This window comes from Cynocephalus volans, chromosome 4 (assembly GCF_027409185.1).
Source record: "Cynocephalus volans isolate mCynVol1 chromosome 4, mCynVol1.pri, whole genome shotgun sequence".
NCBI lineage: Eukaryota > Metazoa > Chordata > Mammalia > Dermoptera > Cynocephalidae > Cynocephalus > Cynocephalus volans.
The window spans coordinates 109,983,120-110,000,805 of NC_084463.1; the positions used below are offsets into that span (position 1 = coordinate 109,983,120).

The 17,686-nt window shown below is 36.3% G+C and overlaps 2 protein-coding genes across 7 annotated transcripts in view; one reads left to right on the top strand and one right to left on the bottom strand.

Annotated features, from left to right (window-relative positions):
- ZNF143 (zinc finger protein 143) overlaps positions 1-17,686 on the top strand; it is a 67,249-nt gene that overhangs the window by 34,306 nt on the left and 15,257 nt on the right. For all 4 annotated transcript variants that reach the window (XM_063093095.1, XM_063093094.1, XM_063093097.1 and 1 more), the window contains 7 exons: positions 1,546-1,665; positions 2,898-2,973; positions 3,717-3,842; positions 6,163-6,342; positions 11,795-12,022; positions 14,415-14,563; positions 16,776-16,937. In XM_063093095.1, coding sequence (XP_062949165.1) covers positions 1,546-1,665; positions 2,898-2,973; positions 3,717-3,842; positions 6,163-6,342; positions 11,795-12,022; positions 14,415-14,563; positions 16,776-16,937 — 1,041 coding nt within the window. The remainder of the gene's footprint in view (positions 1-1,545; positions 1,666-2,897; positions 2,974-3,716; positions 3,843-6,162; positions 6,343-11,794; positions 12,023-14,414; positions 14,564-16,775; positions 16,938-17,686) is intronic.
- The window catches only part of LOC134374945 (uncharacterized), a 59,763-nt gene that overhangs the window by 4,603 nt on the left and 37,474 nt on the right, over positions 1-17,686 (bottom strand). For 2 of the 3 annotated variants that reach the window (XR_010023373.1, XR_010023371.1), the window contains one exon: positions 16,047-16,225. The exons of the other annotated variant lie outside the window; for it this stretch is intronic. The gene's annotated coding sequence lies outside the window, so the exon portion shown is untranslated. Of the gene's footprint in view, positions 1-16,046; positions 16,226-17,686 lie in introns of those variants that run through there. 3 annotated transcript variants of the gene reach the window in all.

The window sequence follows — 17,686 nt, forward strand, 5'->3', positions numbered from 1 at the left end:
CTGGCCAGTTAGTTCAGTTGGTTAGAGCATGGTGTTATAACACCAAGATCAAGGGTTCGGATCTCCGTACTGGCCAGCCACCAAAAACAAAACAAAACAAAACAACAACAACAAATGCATCTACCCTAGAAAACATTTTATTTAACACAAATATATATAAATGAATTAAATGTATTAAGTCATAATTTTGTGCAGATCAAAAATATACAGGTTTATCTGGAAATGGGGGAAACATTATTTTAGAACCTAAATATTTAGCAATGTAAATAAAAATAATTTTTGTTTATCAGTTTCCACATTAGAAATCAGATTCTATAAAACACACTCATTTCCTTAAGAATGGGGATAAAAACATCATGCAATTTTTAAAAAGTTTATGAAACTTTTTTGGTAAATTATGAATTTACCAAAAACTCCATGTTGATCTGTGTGTTGTGAGGTGTGGAAGAATCTCTTATGGAAATAAGATATTTCTCTTTAAGGGAAATCAGAGAGATTCTAACAGCTTTTTGGAAAAAAGCCATGAGGGTCATCTGCTTAATTCTGTTATGCCTTTTATTTTCACATTTCTCTTTCAACCTGTAGTGTCTGTAGTGTGTCCTCAGTCATGATGATCTTTGCTCAATTATTTAAAAATTTTTACAATATAAAACATCTGGCAGAGTCATTTCTGACCCATGTATGACAGTGTACACAGATGGGATGTTGCAACACATTCAGCACAGAAGAAAACATCATTCTTCAATTTTTATGGTATCTTAATTCTAAAATTAGGTGGTCATCTTTTTTTTTTTTTTTTTTTTTTCTCTTTAAAGATGACCAGTAAGGGGATCTTAACCCTTGACTTGGTGTTGTCAGCACCACGCTCTACCAAGTGAGCTAACCAGCCATCCCTATATAGGGATCCGAACCCATGGCCTTGGTGTTACCAGCACCACACTCTTCCGAGTGAGCCACGGGCCGGCCCTAGGTGGTCATCTTTAAAAAGACTTTAAAATCACTGCTGTTGTTTGAATTCTTGTGGTGTTGCATCCTAGAAAAATGATGATCTACTGAATATGTTCAGAGCAGGATCATATGGATTGTGATGTTTCCTACAGATGACTTAAATGACCTAATCCCCTCTTTTTCATTGCTTTGAAATCCTTTTTAAATTGGAAGTGCTTTTGACATTTTTAGGACACATGTCCTTAAAAATCATATAGATACTGGTAATATAGATATGGGTATATCCCTTGAGTATGTCAAAGAATACCTGCATACAATACAATGGAGATGCTACTTGCATTGATTTTCTAGAGTGGGAATAGATTTGTGAGCCCTAGGTGTGCATTCTTATGGCTGTCCTTTTGACTTCCAGAGCCATTTACTTCAGCCATGGAATAAAATTAACCCAAGTCAAAGTGATAGAATCTTGGTAAAGTGATGACCTGAGTCTGGATACCCACATTACAGTTTTACCATTTTAATTCTGAAAATAGTAATGTCATCTATCTTATTTCCGTATAAATACAGTAATTTAAACGTACTGTTTGTCTTACCTAGATTGTCTTACAAGGACATGCAACAAGAGTAACAGCTAAATCTCAACAGAGTGGAGAGAAGGCATTTCGATGTGAATATGATGGATGTGGAAAATTATATACAACAGCTCATCATCTTAAGGTATCAAAGAAATGCCGTATCAAGTTATGAGAACACCTAGGATGTTGATTACTAACATGATATACTGTAGCATTCAATGCCACTCTTTTCTCCCTCTTATCAAGATACTGACACACACACTCGTACACAGACATACAAAAGCCTCTACATACTTTAGAAACTGTCAATTCTTTGAGGGCTTGGATTATATTTTCTTTGTCTCTGTATCCCTAATGTTCAGCATACTACCTGGCACATGGTAGGTACTCTGTATATTTGAATACATTTTGTCAAATATGGGATTTATATATTTATATGAGTGATGTGTGTAATCACTCTGTTAACAGTGATTTGCTAGACTCTAGCAAAAATTGGTGTTAATTTGTCATGTCTTTCAAATATTTGGGCCATGTATTTTTATTTTAATTGCAGCTAAACACAACAGAACATACCATGACGCATAATAATAATAGCTAAGATTGACTGAATAACTTACTTAATGTGTCAGGAGTTGTGCACTTAGCATATTTAGAGTGGTAGCTCTACAGCTCATCTCTACTACTTATCAGTGTGTAACATTGACATGTTACTTGACCTCTTGGTCCCTTATTTTCCTCATCTATAATATTGGATCATAAAAGTACCTCCCTCACAGTGGTTCTGAGAATTAAATAAGTTAATATTGTACATGTAAAGTACTAAAAAGAGTGGCCTGGTATGTGGTAAAAGTCCAGTAAATGTTGGCCACTGTCATAGTTACTCACTTGTCACAGCAGCCCTTTATAGTGGATACTATTATGTCTCCACTTTGCAGTGAGGACTTTGAGGCTTAGAGAAGGCAAGTGCCCATAGCCACACCACTAGGCAGTGGTGGAGCCTTGCCTCAGATCCAAGCCCCTCTAGCATCAGCCTGCATGCTGTGAACCTTACCTTGTACATTGCACTCCCTGCACTCTGTTCCTAGTTCTCATCATGTATATGTTTCAGGCAAACACCTTTGATCACTCTAGAAAAACTCAAACCTTAGATAACACAGCTCTTTATTTAAAATGAGTACTTATACATATATAATATTTAGGTCTGTATTGAGAATTATTGGGCTATAGTTTTTATGAAAAGTTATCTTTTATTTCTTAAAAAAGCATACAACAAAATCATTCATTACTGATGGAAAAAATAAGTCTATGTTGAGACCATCTACTACCTGAAAAATGCATAAAGGAAATAGAATCATGCCTGCATTTTAATAACAGGTTCATGAGAGGTCACACACAGGAGACCGGCCTTATCAGTGTGAGCATTCAGGATGTGGGAAAGCATTCGCAACAGGTAAAATATAAATTTTCTTTGTTCTTGGTTCCAAATAGGGGTTGATACTCTGGTTTCTCTTCAGATCGCATAAATCTTTCGCCTTTTACCAAATAGGGGTTGAGCAGAAAGAGTCCAGAGGCAGGAATTGACCCCTTGCTTTTGAGTCTACAGAAGTACATGGTCAGTTCTTCAGTCTCTCTCTTAACTGCCTCTTGTCCTGATTGCTCAGGGCCCCTTCTCTGTTCTCATTTTTCTCCACAGACCTGTCTCTGTTTACTGTGTTCAGTGCTTTTTACTCTACCTTCTGCTTTCTTTTAGCAAGAAAAATGAAAGCCATGCATCAAAAGCTGACATAGACCTTAACATTAGGACAGACCTTAGGGAACCATGGAAAACTCAGATTTAGCAGTGGGATGGGGCCTGCCCAGGGACATATCCAACAGGGCCAAAACTGGTACCAGGTCTCCTGACTTCCATTCCTGATTCCATTCTTGATTCTACTTTAAGTTTTTGGGGTATGAGTTGTGAATTACATCCAGTAAAATTGAGGCACATAAAAAAGAAACATATATACAACCTCTTCTAGAAAGAGATGAAAACTATTGAATTTTCAGTGTGACAGTCCTTAGTGCATACATTTTTAGTAGTTTTTCTAATGTATTTGCCTAGTATTTTATCCCTGGTGTTTACTATATTTTTCAGTAGCTTAATCTCAATGTGCATGTTTAGAGGGGTATTGTGTAAGTAAATTTTTCTTACAGGTTATGGATTAAAAAGTCACGCGAGAACTCATACAGGAGAAAAGCCATATCGATGTTCAGAAGATAATTGTACTAAAGCTTTCAAAACTTCAGGAGATCTGCAGAAACATATCAGAACTCACACAGGTACTAGTGTGAACAGAATATCATATCTTGGCCAGGCATTCTTAATCTGTAAGGAGGGGACTGGGGTAAGGAGTCTCTGGAAGAGTTTCAGGGAATCAACATCAGGGGCTTCTCTTAAATTCCTGAAATTCTATGCAATTTGCTGTTCGTGTATGTGTGCTTCTTTCCAGAATAAGGGCTCATATCTGTTAGATTCTCAAAGGAGGTCATGTCCCAAAAAAGACTGAAAATTACCCTAGACCACCATCACCCTCAGTTTTCAGGAATTATCTGAGCAACAAGCTTATTTATCTAGAATTACACATCAAATTCGTAGCCAAACTGAGACTAGAACCCAAGGCACCCAGTTCCTTAATATAGTATTGCTTCTCCTGCACTGAGCTGCTGCTAAAGTATCTGAACCTCTAACAGTCCCACAAAAGGAAAGACTTGTTACTTCCTTGTGATGATCTCTCCCCTTTAAATTTCTTTATTTCCTTTTCCTAAATGGTACTTTACTCGTATATCATCTTCCCTCCCTTCTCTTTCTATTTGATTACTTGTGGAATTGGTATTATAAAGGTAATTATTTGCTTTTGATCAGAGCTGAAAAAATTTCAGAAACTGTTGATAAGAGATATTATTATAAGCTGTTGACTAAGTAATTATTGCATAAGATTATTTAGTTTGGGGGTTTAGTACTGATGTTTTAAACATGGTGTGATAACTGTATCCTCAAATGCTTCAATTTCTGTACTTCTAAATATTCTGAAATTGTTTAGCAAATTTCCATGGAAGATTTTCCAGACATTAAGGTTTAACCTTTAGCTCAAATATGAGTATGATCCCAAATTGTCTTTACTTTACAATAATTTGGTTCCATTAATATTGATCAAAAACATCTGAATTGTTATCCCTTTGGTAGTATTCATTCAGCAGATCACATGTTCATACACCAGTTTTAAATCATGATATTTTCATTGGTATAATATTGAACTGAGTTAAGGAGCTTAGGGACTTCTATTACAAACATAGGTGATTTCAGTGCAAAAATAAAGCGGAGTGCTACAGAGTCATAGTAATAGCATATACAGGAATAATACAATGAAAGTTGTCTTAGAACAGTTGATTCCTTATCATAGCATGCCAGAGCTGGGAAGACTTTAGAGGTCATCTAGATTCATGGAGGAGAAGGGACTTGCCCAAAATAAACTTTTTTTTTTTTTTTTGGCTGCTAACTGGCATGGGGATCCAAACTCTTGACCACGGTGTTACAAGGTGGCACTCTACCAAAATAAACTCCTTGTTCTCCTTAGGTTGACATATTGAAAAAAACTCTCATTAAAGAAACGATCAAAGATTTCTGATCCTTTTATTTTTTAATTTTTTTTTTTTTTTTTGCTGGCTAGCCAGTACAGGGATCGAACCCTAGACCTTGGTGTTATCAGCACTATGCTCTACCTACCTGAGCTAACTGGCCAACCTTCTGCTTCTTTTTAAATGATTTCATACTTGAGGGCAGAAATCTTTTTAAATGGTTTCCACCAGCAGAGAAATCATAATTTAATTTGGCCAAAAGAAATATAACAAACTTACTAGATATATAGATAAATATTTATATCTATGTACACATTTGTGCAAGTATATACAGAGAGTTTTGGGGTTTTTTTTTTTCCTGCCCCAGAATTGTTTGCTTAATTTTAGCTCATTCTAGAAAAGGGCACATGGGAATCAAAAGCAAAGACTACTTCCTGCTTGACAGTTTAAAGGCCTTTTGGGTTCCAAGGTTGTATAAAGTAAATATGAAGGAAAGGAATGTAATTGGCAAAGTAGACTTTTCATGAGCTTAGATTATGAGAAAAGTAATATGTTCAGCAAGTATTTTTGATGTGTATTACGTGCTAGACACTAGGTTTTAAAAATAACAAAAATTATTTTTCTTCAAGTATTGTAGAATAAATAAAGTAGGAGATAAGCTTTTAGGGAATTCTAGGGTTATTCTAACTTAATCCTTTTTCTTGATTATTTTTCTTTTATATTTCTTTATGATGTTTCTTTTTCTGCTTTTCTCAGTTAATTTTTTAATATGCCCACCTGGATGATTCCATTTTTGAGAGTCATGCAATCAGTGATGAGTTTTGAATGCTGTTCAGGGTTTTTATTTAAATTTAAGTTTGGAGTGGAAGATGCTATTTCCAGAAAATAAGAAATGCCTGAAAAGGAAACTCAACACAAGAAGGCTAGAGTCTTGAGTGTGATCTCAGGCGGAATTGAAGGATAAGATATTTCAATTTTCTCTATGTATTTGCTCCATTTAATTTATTTCCTTTTGTATTTTTAGGAGAAAGGCCCTTTAAATGTCCCTTTGAAGGCTGCGGTCGGTCCTTTACAACATCAAATATCAGAAAAGTGCATATTAGGACACACACAGGAGAAAGACCTTATTACTGCACAGAACCAGGATGTGGGAGGGCATTTGCCAGTGCAACCAATTATAAAAATCATGTGAGGATACACACAGGTAACAACTTCTGATCTCTTCTTGGTCTTTTATCTTTCAAAGCTCAGTTAACTCCTGCCTTTTCCAGAAACCATTTTCAGCTAATCTCTTCTCTCCTTCCTACCACTTGGCATAGTAGAAAGGGATTAAGCACTTAAAAACATTTTGCCTTAGCATTTACACATCCATTCATTCAACAAACAATTATTGAGCATCTATTGCATGTTCCCCTGCCAGGCAACAGAGATACAGAGACAGATAAGACATTGTCAAGGGCAGTCTAGTTGGGGAGAGATAGTAGACATAGAATTGCTGCACAGTGTCTCCCATTGTGTGAACAAGATGCTGTGGGAGCAGAGAGAGGAGCCGTCATTTTTGCGGGAATGGGAGAAATGTTCTGGGAAGGCTTTACACAGAAATTTGACTTTTAGACTGAATCCTGAAGATTGCCAGGAAGACGGGAAGATATTCCTGGCAGGGGAGTAAAAGCATAAAGGTATGAAAAAGCATGATATTCCATACTCCATATGACTGGAATATAGAGTACACGTGGAAGATTTGTAAGAGGTGAGATCAGAAAAGTAGTCAGGGGCCTGTGCGTTGTGCTGTCATGATAAAGATATTGCTTAAATTGGACTTTGTGGAGCTTGTGGGACAGAGTGGGAGAGATGGCCTATGGTCTTTTTTTTTTTTTTTTTTTTGTAAACAGTTTTATTGAGATAATTCACATATTATACAATTCATCCATTTAAAGTTCGTGATTCAACTTTTTAAAAGTATATTCACAAGGTTGTGCAACCATTACCACAATCCAATTTTAGAAGAACATTTTCATTTCCCCTCAAAGAAACTACATACTTGGTAGCAGTCTTTTCCTCACCCGCACCCCCCTGCTATAAGTAATCATTAATCAACTTTCTCTGCCCATTTTGACATTTTCATATAAATGGAATTATACAATATGTGGTCTTTTTCATCTGGCTTTTTCATCTTAGCATAATGTTTTTGAGATTCAGCCATGTCATAGCATCTTTCTTTTTCATTCTTTCCTTTTTAAATTACTGAATAATATTTCATTATATGGATGTACCACATTTTATATGTCCATTCAGTCATTTTCACTTTCTGGTTAGTATGAATAATGCTGCTATAAGTATTTATATACAAGTTTTTGTATGGACATATCTTTTCGTTTCTCTTGTGTATATACCTAGGAGTGGAATTCTTGGATCATATGGTAACTCTGCATTTAACATTTTGAGGAACTTCAAATTGTTTTCCAAAGTGGGGGCACCTTTTTACAATCTCATAAACAATGTGTGAGGGTTCCAGTTTCTCTACACCCTAGCTAACAGTTATTATCTACTTTTTTCGATTATAGCCATCCTAGTGGATGTGAAGTGGTATCTCATTGTGGCTTTTGGTTGGCATTATCCTGATGACTAATGATGTTAAGCATCTTTATATGTGCTTATTGGCCATTTGTATACCTTCTTTGGAGAAATGTCTGTTCGGATCCTTTGCCCATTTTTTAATTGGGCTGTCTTTTTATTATTGAGTTGTAAGATTTCTTTATTGTATTCTGGATATAAGTCCCTTATCAGATATATGATGTATCTGATATTGTTACAGATATTTTTTTCCATTCTGTGGGTTGTATTTTCACTTTCTTAATGGTATCATTTGCAGCATAAAAGTTTTTAATTTTGATACTCCACTTTCCAGATGTATTTTTGGTGGGTGGGAATGGAAGGGCAAATGTGAGAGTAAGGCAGGATGTACATTAGTTTTACAAGAAAATTTTTAATATATTGTTATTACTGGTATTAAGGGTAAACTTCTCACGTTAATTCAAAATTAAAAGACATTTTCACAGAATGAAACTTTAGTTGCTTAAGTTAGTGTTTCTGAGGTTGTATTTTACAACCCCCTGGTGATCTTTGGAAATATTTTAAGGGATTCACTATAATACCTTTTTTTGAAAAGGGTAGATTAGCAATTTGAGTACTGTTATGGACAGAAGAGAAGCCTTAAGCAGATTTAAAGCAAGTTTGCTTTTTTAGAAGAAAATCATTCAGACAGTAATACAGAAAGAAGTTAAAAGGAGGTGAGATCATAAGCAGGAGATTAAGGGCTGTTAGTACATTCAAAATGAATGAGATAGAGAAGGATATAAGTGAAAGACATTGAAGAAATATTGGCAAAGGACTTGGTCATCAAGTTAGTCATGGGATTCTAGTCTGAAAGGGGTTAGATGATAATACCAAGATGGAGGAGCAGGTTGAAAAGGGAAGATAATGTTGCTGGTTTGGCATATATAGGTTTTTGGGCATCCTCTTACCATCTGTATTGTTGCTGTAATGATTTACAAAATTTTTACTGAAAATTTATGATCCAAATTGAAAACCCACTATAATGAACCTACTTTTGCACTCATTTTTCATGAAAGGAAAAATCTTAAAGTTGCATGTGAGTCTGAATGAGAGAAGATAGGATGCACTGAAGTCATATTTCTGATACAGTCATCAGTCATGCTTACATTGTGTAAGTGTATTATGCATTATTGCTATTATCTTCCCTACATTAAGTTAAAGTGCCTTCTAAGAATGTGGAGAAGCCTGTGAAAACCTAACAGGCCTGGAAAAGAAGGCTGTATATTAGAAGACATTGTATCTTGCTAATATAATTTGCATTCCTTTTACATCTTTTAAGATAATCATTTTTAAATTATAGTGTATGTTTGCAGTGTAGAAGGAAAACAAAATTCCTCACCAGTACTTTATTGTATCATTGTGTATTACTCTGTTACTCATAAACTTAAACCCACTAATGTTAAGTAATTACATAAATAATGTTTTTATTGCTTTTTATTATATGGACACATACTGGTGGATTATAACACAGGTGCTTAAGAGCCTTTTTGTGATATTTGGGGAATTTAGCTGGGGTTTTTGGCTGGGCTGGGAAAATATTATTTTTCCCATTTAAAGTAATGGGATATAGACTCATCTGAAAGTTTGCCATTGAGCATGTTTTATGGGCAAATTAGATTCCAATAAGAGAGATGCCAACATTAAGTTTGGCCATACTGCTATCTTTGGAACATTTAGATAGAGCAGTGCTGTCAAATGAGGCTGCACATTGGATTCACATTTTTAAAATAGACTGATTCCCCAGATCCTGTCTGCAAAGATTCTGACATACTGTACTGGTGTGAAGCCCAGGCATCAGCACATTTTCAAAGCTCTCCAGGTCTTTTATATGCAGACATGGTTGAGAATCATTGAAGTAGATAGATCCAGTAAGTAGTTTTAAATGTTGGTCTGACCCAAAAGGAAAGTCTGGGCTGGAAGAAAAGGTTGGCTAATGATCAAGTAAATGATACAGTAAATGCCCAAGTTATGCTGTAAGTGGAGTATAAAGATTCAGCCAGGTAAAATGCAAGTGCATTCTTGAAGGGTTGATTAGATTACCAAGGTGAGGCTGTACAGTTAACCAATGAGGAGCTCAAAAGCTCTATCCAGATCCATTCATTTCTTGACTGTGGTTTGGTGCCACCTAGAGTTTGTGTCTGCTCCAGACTAAATACCAATTGGGCTGATTTTCCAGGTTGAAACTGGCTTCCATTTCCCTTGACCTCACCACATCTTCCCAACAACCATCCACCAAGATAAGAACTTTAACCTGCCTACTTTGTGAATGGGCAACGGGCAGAGGACAGGAAGCAATTTCCAATTTATATCTAAGTCTTATGTTGCATTACATTAGTGTGAAATTTTACTATTTGTGATTGTTTTTATTGTGTTTCGAGCCGTCGGAAAAGATGCGGTTACCCAAGGAAGGTGTAAAATGAGAATAAACTAGAACATGCACATTATATGCACACTTGCATATGCACTTTTTAGAAATTATGAGTTCATACCACTACATCCAATTCCAATTTATCCTACAGGATTCTTTTTTTCCCTTCCTCTCTTCCAGATGTGTATGCCCCTTCTTCGACATCAAGAACCTTGGCTTCCAACCGCATTGAAACATTTACTCATTTGCTAATCTTTTATTACATCTAAAAGTTTCAGAAGCACTTTACCTATTATCAATACAATGAACAAGCCTATTAAAAAGAGTTAAAGATTCATTCGTAATTCTTCCCTTCTCCCCCACCACCTAGCCCAAGACTGGGCACTAGTCAAATACAGTATATATGAGTTACTTTCACTGATTTATTTTCTCTCTTACTCCCACCCCTTAAGTGTAGTTAAAAGTATTAATTTAAACTATGGTTAGTCTAATTTGTTTCAGTTTACTTTCAATTTTAGGTCCTTATACCACCACGGGTTAGTTTAGATATTTTATGATATTAAGTAAGTATTGTTAATTTTGTTTACATTTCGTTTTTTAAAAAAAGGATCCATCTTTCAGACATACAGTCTGAAATATTTACAGATGAATTGGAATGCTATTTGGAACCGTTTCAGAATAATCCTAGGTAGGAAGGAGAAGAAATATGTAGTAAAAAGTGAAACAATGTTGGCCATGAATTGATAGTTTAAGCTGGGGGATTGGTACATGGGGTTTATTATATTGTTTCACTTTTCTTTTGTTTATATTTGAAATTTACTATCATAAAAAGTTCTAAAAAGGGGCCGGCCCGTGGCTCACTCGGGAGAGTGCGGTGCTGATAACACCAAGGCCCCGGGTTCGGATCCCATATACGGATGGCCGGTTCGCTCACTGGCTGAGCGTGGTGCTGACAACACCAAGTTAAGGGTTAAGATCCCCTTACCGGTCATCTTTAAAAAAAAAAAAAAAAAAAGTTCTAAAAATATATGTACTGCTTGTAGTGTTCTCAAATTGTATATGGAATAAGCAAGTTTTTAGTTCCTTTTGTATTGCCTAGTTGCTATCAGTGAATACTCAGTAGCTTTTGATTGGATATAAGAAGTCAGATGAGGTTAAATGAAACATATATGTCCTTTTAGATATATTGACATGTCCAGCTATGTCTAATAATAGACTTTTTAGAAAATCCTTTTTTTGTTATCTCTATAAAACCTTTAGGATAAGCTGTATTCGTTATAATAATAATTGGATTATCATTGTTATTATTAGTATAGGATCATTAATGATATATAGATTATCTAGTTGCAGGAAACAATAAACTACAGTTTTATCAGAGTTAAACTGAGCAACATCTTCATCCTTTCTTTTCTCATCCCTTGAAATTAAGGGAAACATAGTATAGATGCACAGAGACAACACTCAGGGTGCAGACTGCCTTTTCAGCCAAGTCAGAACCATAGTCAGGGAGTCTTTTTTGTGTGCTGCCGCATGGTAGAATGAGAAGGGATTTGGCAATATTTATTTTTAGAGGTTTCACCCCACAATCCCCCTAGAAGGTATGTAATGATTATACCTACATATGTAAAAGTTGACTTTTTGTTGTTGTTTTTTGGTGCTGTTTTTTACTTAGGGGAAAAGCCATATGTTTGTACAGTTCCTGGGTGTGACAAAAGGTTTACAGAATATTCCAGTTTGTACAAACACCATGTTGTTCACACTCACTCTAAACCATACAACTGTAACCATTGTGGGAAGACGTACAAGCAGATCTCCACGCTGGCCATGCACAAACGGACGGCCCACAACGACACTGAACCCATTGAAGAGGAGCAGGAAGCCTTCTTTGAGCCTCCCCCAGGTGAAGATTTTGTCCATTATATGTGTTCCTGAGTTTGAGAATCAACAGTTAAGAACATGATTTATGATTCATAGCATTTTCTCAAATCATAAAGTTTCATTCATATGATCACATAAACTTATAATTTACAATTGTGATTAAGTGCTATGGAAGAAAGGTACTTGGTGCTCTGGGATGTCAGAGAAGTCTAGTCTGGGAAGTCAGAGAAGGCTTTCCTGAGGAAGTGACTTTTGGAGAGATCTAGAAGGTAAATGGAGGTCAACAAGGTGAAGAAGCACGGGTTGGGGGGAAGAGAAGCAAGGAGCAAAGGCAAGAGAACAGTCCAAATAGAGGGAATGGCACATGCATAAAGCCATGACATTGGAGAGAGCAGAGTAAGTTGGAGATACTAGAAGAAGCCTGGCCAGTATGACAGTTTGGCCTTGGAGGATGGTATGAAATGAGGTGGGAGAGAGATGCAGGGGCAGCCAGACTATTTGGGTCCATTAAGGATATTGGTCTTAGTCATAAGAGCAGAGAAGCACTCCCAAATAACTCTTTATTGATTCAAGGGCTATTAGGTATGTTTTAAGAGACAAATCATTCATTTCAATAAGAATAAACTCTTGGAAAAAATATTTTTGAGAATTACATTCAGTGACTTTAGTAAATAATTAAGCATAGGTAAATAGGTAAAAGGAGGTAGGTTTTTCTAAAACAAAACGAAACAGGTTGTCTTACAGTTTCATCAAATGCTTCTTTAGTGAAATAAATTTGAAAATTAAAAGAAGTCATCTTTTCTCCTTTTTAACAACTAATATTGAAGCATTGAAAAACATTTAGGTGAAAAAGTTGGCTGGAGAATAAGAAAAGAATAGATCACCTGCTCAAATGCTTTGCTTCCTGCTTCCATTACCCTAATCCCTGCTTCTCTGTAGTCCTAATTTGTCATTTCAGGTATTTGTTAGATGATAATATGAAAACAACAATTCCTTCAATCTTGAGTACTATATTATTTCCTAGCTAAAACATTGTGAACTATGAACACTGTATTCGTAGTTATATATTACAACATGTGGTGGGGAGATAATGGTTGAAGGGTACAAAGTTTCAGTTAGACATGAGGAGTAAGTTCTGGAGATCTATTGTACAGCATGGTGACTATAGTTAATAATAATATACTATATACTTGAAAATTGATAAGAGAAAAGGAGTAAATAAATATTACAACTGCTGAATGTTTTCATTAGAAAGCAGGCTTTAATGATGTCACTTAGTTTGTAAGACTTTTCCTTCCTAAAGTTTCCTCAGTCTATTCCTTAAATGTTGATATTTTAGATTATCACAAATTCTTGTATTCTAGAAAACAGTCTATAGTATAATAAAATACATTTTGTTTTTTTAAAAAACTAAACTAAGATTGCTTTTCCAAGAGTAGGGATAGATTTGTGTTCCTCTTCTCTCACTTGATCCCCTGAGTTTTGTAACCCTTTGGGATAATGGTATATAAATAGCTGTGGAACAGAACAAAAAGAAGTGAAGTAATGACTGTTATGGAAATAACACCTTGATGACTGTAGCCAGATTTAGTACATGCACCAACCACAGACTTTGAGAAGTACTCGTAGATTAGCTAGTATATTAAGTCCTTCTTTGAAGGGGAAAATTTTTTTTGCTCTCTTTCTGGTTTCATGGAAGGTAGAAAGTGATGGAAGAAGAGAGGGATCAGTAATCTTCCTGGTTGCCAAGTATAGCAGTAATGGACTATTGAAATTGCTGTTTACTTGCTGGTTCTTTATGAAATAAAGAAGTGGGTGGGGGTTCTTCTTCTGTTACTTATTAAATGATTAACCTTACCCCAGATAACATGCCATTACATTGTCTTTATACAATGATGTCATTGTGTTCTGATGACTTGCAATCAATCACTTGTGTTAAAGACCAAGTAAATTAGTATCAGGAGGTTGAGTTTACAGACCATTCAGTTTGTGGTTAATGTTTATGAAGATTGTCTTATCACTTTTAATGGCTTCTTAAGTGAATGCAAGACTGTTGTGCATACTTGTTATATTTGAAGGGTTATTTGCCAGTCAGTCTTTCCTATAGTTCCTCCCCTCCCTTTCCCCAACACACATGCAGTTTCACATAATTACTCCAACTAAGAAAAAAGAAAAGGTCCCCCAAAGTTAGAACATTTAAATTTGATGTGAAAATGTTTGATATAGTCTGCTTTAATTTGGTTTGCAAAAGTGGAGGTGGAGGAATTGGAAGGTGGTTCTGGAAGCTCTTTTCATGATTTAGAATATAATAAATGTACACTTTATATAATTTTCTTTTTAGTATTTAAGATGTCCTCTACTTTCTAAACAGATTGGTTGGTTGGTCAAATAAATAAGTCATTTGTTTTAAACAGGTCAAGGTGAAGATGTTCTTAAAGGGTCCCAGATCACGTATGTTACAGGTGTAGAAGGGGACGATGTTGTATCTACACAAGTAGCCACAGTAACCCAGTCTGGGTTGAGTCAACAAGTTACTCTGATATCCCAGGATGGGACTCAGCATGTAAGTATCCACCGAAAGCCAAACAGGTCAAATATTTTTCTGAACCTGGGCTTGAAAGGCAGGCTGGAACCCCTGCCTGCCTTTTTTTGAGGAAAACCTTGAATATCAGGGCACAAAGTTTGGACTTCAGCCTATAGGCAGAGGCAGACTCCTGAAGGTTTTTCAGGTTTTTCAGTAGTCTGCTGAAAGAAACTAAGTGTGAGGAGATTAGTAGAGGGAGAATATTTGTGACTCTGTAGAATCCAAATGGTGGTATTGGTATAGCTCAAAGGTAAGAAGATGAAGGTTAGAAGTACAGGGAGATTGAGGGCTTTGAAAAGTAATCGATCCATGTGAAACACAACTTAGAGAAGGGATGGGTTCTGATGGTTGATTATATCAAGGAGGTGAGATTGAGAAATCAGGAGAGCCTTGGCCAAGGTGACCAGGATATTATGGCATCCTGGGTATCAGTGATGGGCAAACGTGTACAATTTCCAAAGCGTGGAACTATCCTTACCAGGAATCATGGGAGTTTACTCAATTAGCTTCACAGTGTTGAGAGAACAGGTATCTTAATTTTCTCTGGAAAAGCACAACGTGATGGTTGTTCTCCGATAGCCAGAGTTGTCATTGTTTTCTAGATGCCAGTAGCCTGCTGAGCCTCGATTCATTTTTAAGCTCTAGCTAAGGTTGTCTTAGTACCTGGTGGAAATAGGCACATGGGGTATGATGTGCTTCTTTACCCTCCTATATCTCCCTCTTCTATGGAGAACTCTCTCTGTATCTATCTCTCTTAAAGCTTTAACCTTCCCGATTAATCTGCCCTTTGTTTTGATAACTATTAACATGCTAAGGTTAGCTAGGAGGCAGAACATATTCAGGATTGGAAAATATAAAGCATTCATACCATCCTATTCATCTCCCGCCCACCACCCCTCCGCCCCCCATTTTGACATCACTAATTCCATACAGTACTCTTTGTCCACTGGCTAGCATACAAGATTAAACATATTTACTTAACCCAGTTTTAACTCAGTATTAGCCCTAACAGTTTTTCTTGAATTAGATCATCACCTACAGAGGTCTTCTGGAGATCATTTGATGTAACCTTCCTCCCTGCCTGTACAGGAGAAATACCCTCTATATCAGCTCTGAAACGGCCACTATAATTAGGCAGTTTCTCTAAGAGGCAGCCTGTTCCGTTGTTGGATAATTTTTGTGTTTATCAGACTGGAATCCACCCCTATGTTATCCACTCACGGCTCCTTTCTGATTATACCAAATAAGTCTAATCCCTCTTCATAAATTCCAAAACAACTATCTTCTCCATCTCAATGTTGTATTTTCTCTAGACTTAACCTTCCCGTTTCCTTCAGGAATTAGATTTTCCATTCTATTCCTTTAGTCAGTTAAACAATAAACATTTATTGAGCATCAACTCCACACCATTTTGGTAGACTCAGTCTGGGGAGTACAGGAAGGAGGATATTACAGTCCAGTAGGAGAGGAACACTTCTAAAATGAATTATAATTTCTCATAATGAAGGGTATAATTGAGTAGTATATAAAGTGCTGCAGTAGCTTGGAGGAGGGAGTAAATGATTTTTCCTAAAAGAATCTTGAAGGCCCTTGTAGAGAATGGCCATTCAGTTGGGTCTTGAAGGATTTCCATGAGCTCACCTGGCAGAGAGTGAAGGAAAGGGCAAGTCATGAAAATATAACAGAATATGACACTCTCTGGGACTGCAAATGATTAGTTGTGGCTGGAGTGTCAGATGCTGGTTTGAAGCTAGTGGAAGATGACTCTAAGGAAATTGGTAAAGGCCAGGTCATGAAAGGGTCAGGAATGCCACGTTAGAAGTCTGAACTGTAGGCAATAGGGAGTTACAGGGGATTTAAGCAGGGAGCACAGTGAGATTTGTTTTGTTTTGTCTGAGAAAGGTGTCAAGGTAGAGGATGGTTAGGGAAGGGTTAAACTGGATACCTGGAGAGAAGTTGGATTATTGCAGAAATTCAGATGAGAGAAAAATAAATTAGCAACAGAGATGGAGAGGAGATGCATTTAATAATGTTGATTTTTTTTTTGATAACTAAAAGAGTTTATTCCATTATAAAAGGCTTATTTGCTCCCTCAGAGTAATCTTATACAAGGATTAGGCCCAGTCCTTAATCAAGATTGCCAGATATAACAAGAAACATTGACTGGTTTGTAAAATGCACTGTATTGCAGGTTAACATATCTCAAGCTGACATGCAGGCCATCGGCAACACCATCACAATGGTAACGCAGGATGGCACGCCCATCACAGTCCCTACTCATGATGCAGTCATCTCCTCAGCAGGGACACACTCGGTTGCTATGGTTACTGCTGAGGGTACAGAAGGGCAGCAGGTAATTACTTTTTTCTGTTATATCTTCTTTTTTTTTGGCAAGTGGCTGGTACGGGGATTTGAACCCTTGACCTTGGTATTGCAACACCATGCTCTAACCAATAGAACTAACTGGCCAGCCCTTTTCTGTTACAGCAATCAATTCGTATCTCAGTATTAAAGCTGTTACAAAGATGTACAGTATGGTACAGTGGTTAAGCACAGAAACTTCAGATTGAATCTCATTTTTGCACTTAGCTACTTAACCCTCAGAGCCTGTTTTTCCTCATGTATAAAATAGGAGTAATAGTTACATCTATCCCAGAAGGTCGATATAAGAATTGAATGAGATAACGAATATAAAATACTCAGTCCAGGTGTATATTAAGTGTTCAGAAATGCTGTCTATTCCTATCGTCATCATCAACATCAGATACTTAAGAAATAGCTTCATTTGCGAAATTTTAATTTTTTGAATATGTAATATATTCACATGATTTAAAAATCAAAAAATATATACAGGTATGCAATGAAAAGTCTTCCTCCCATCGCTGCCTCCATCAACTCAGTTTTTGCCCCCTACAGATAATCCACTTTTATTAGTTCCTTGTGTAGTCTTCTAGCAATTCATTAAATATATACAAACAAATACAAATAGATGTTTCCCTGCCCTTTTTTTTGATGGTAGTAAACTGTCCTGTTTGCATCTTCTTGTTTTTTAAACTTAATACATCTTGAAAATCTTTCTTCATTATATAGAGAGCTTCTTCA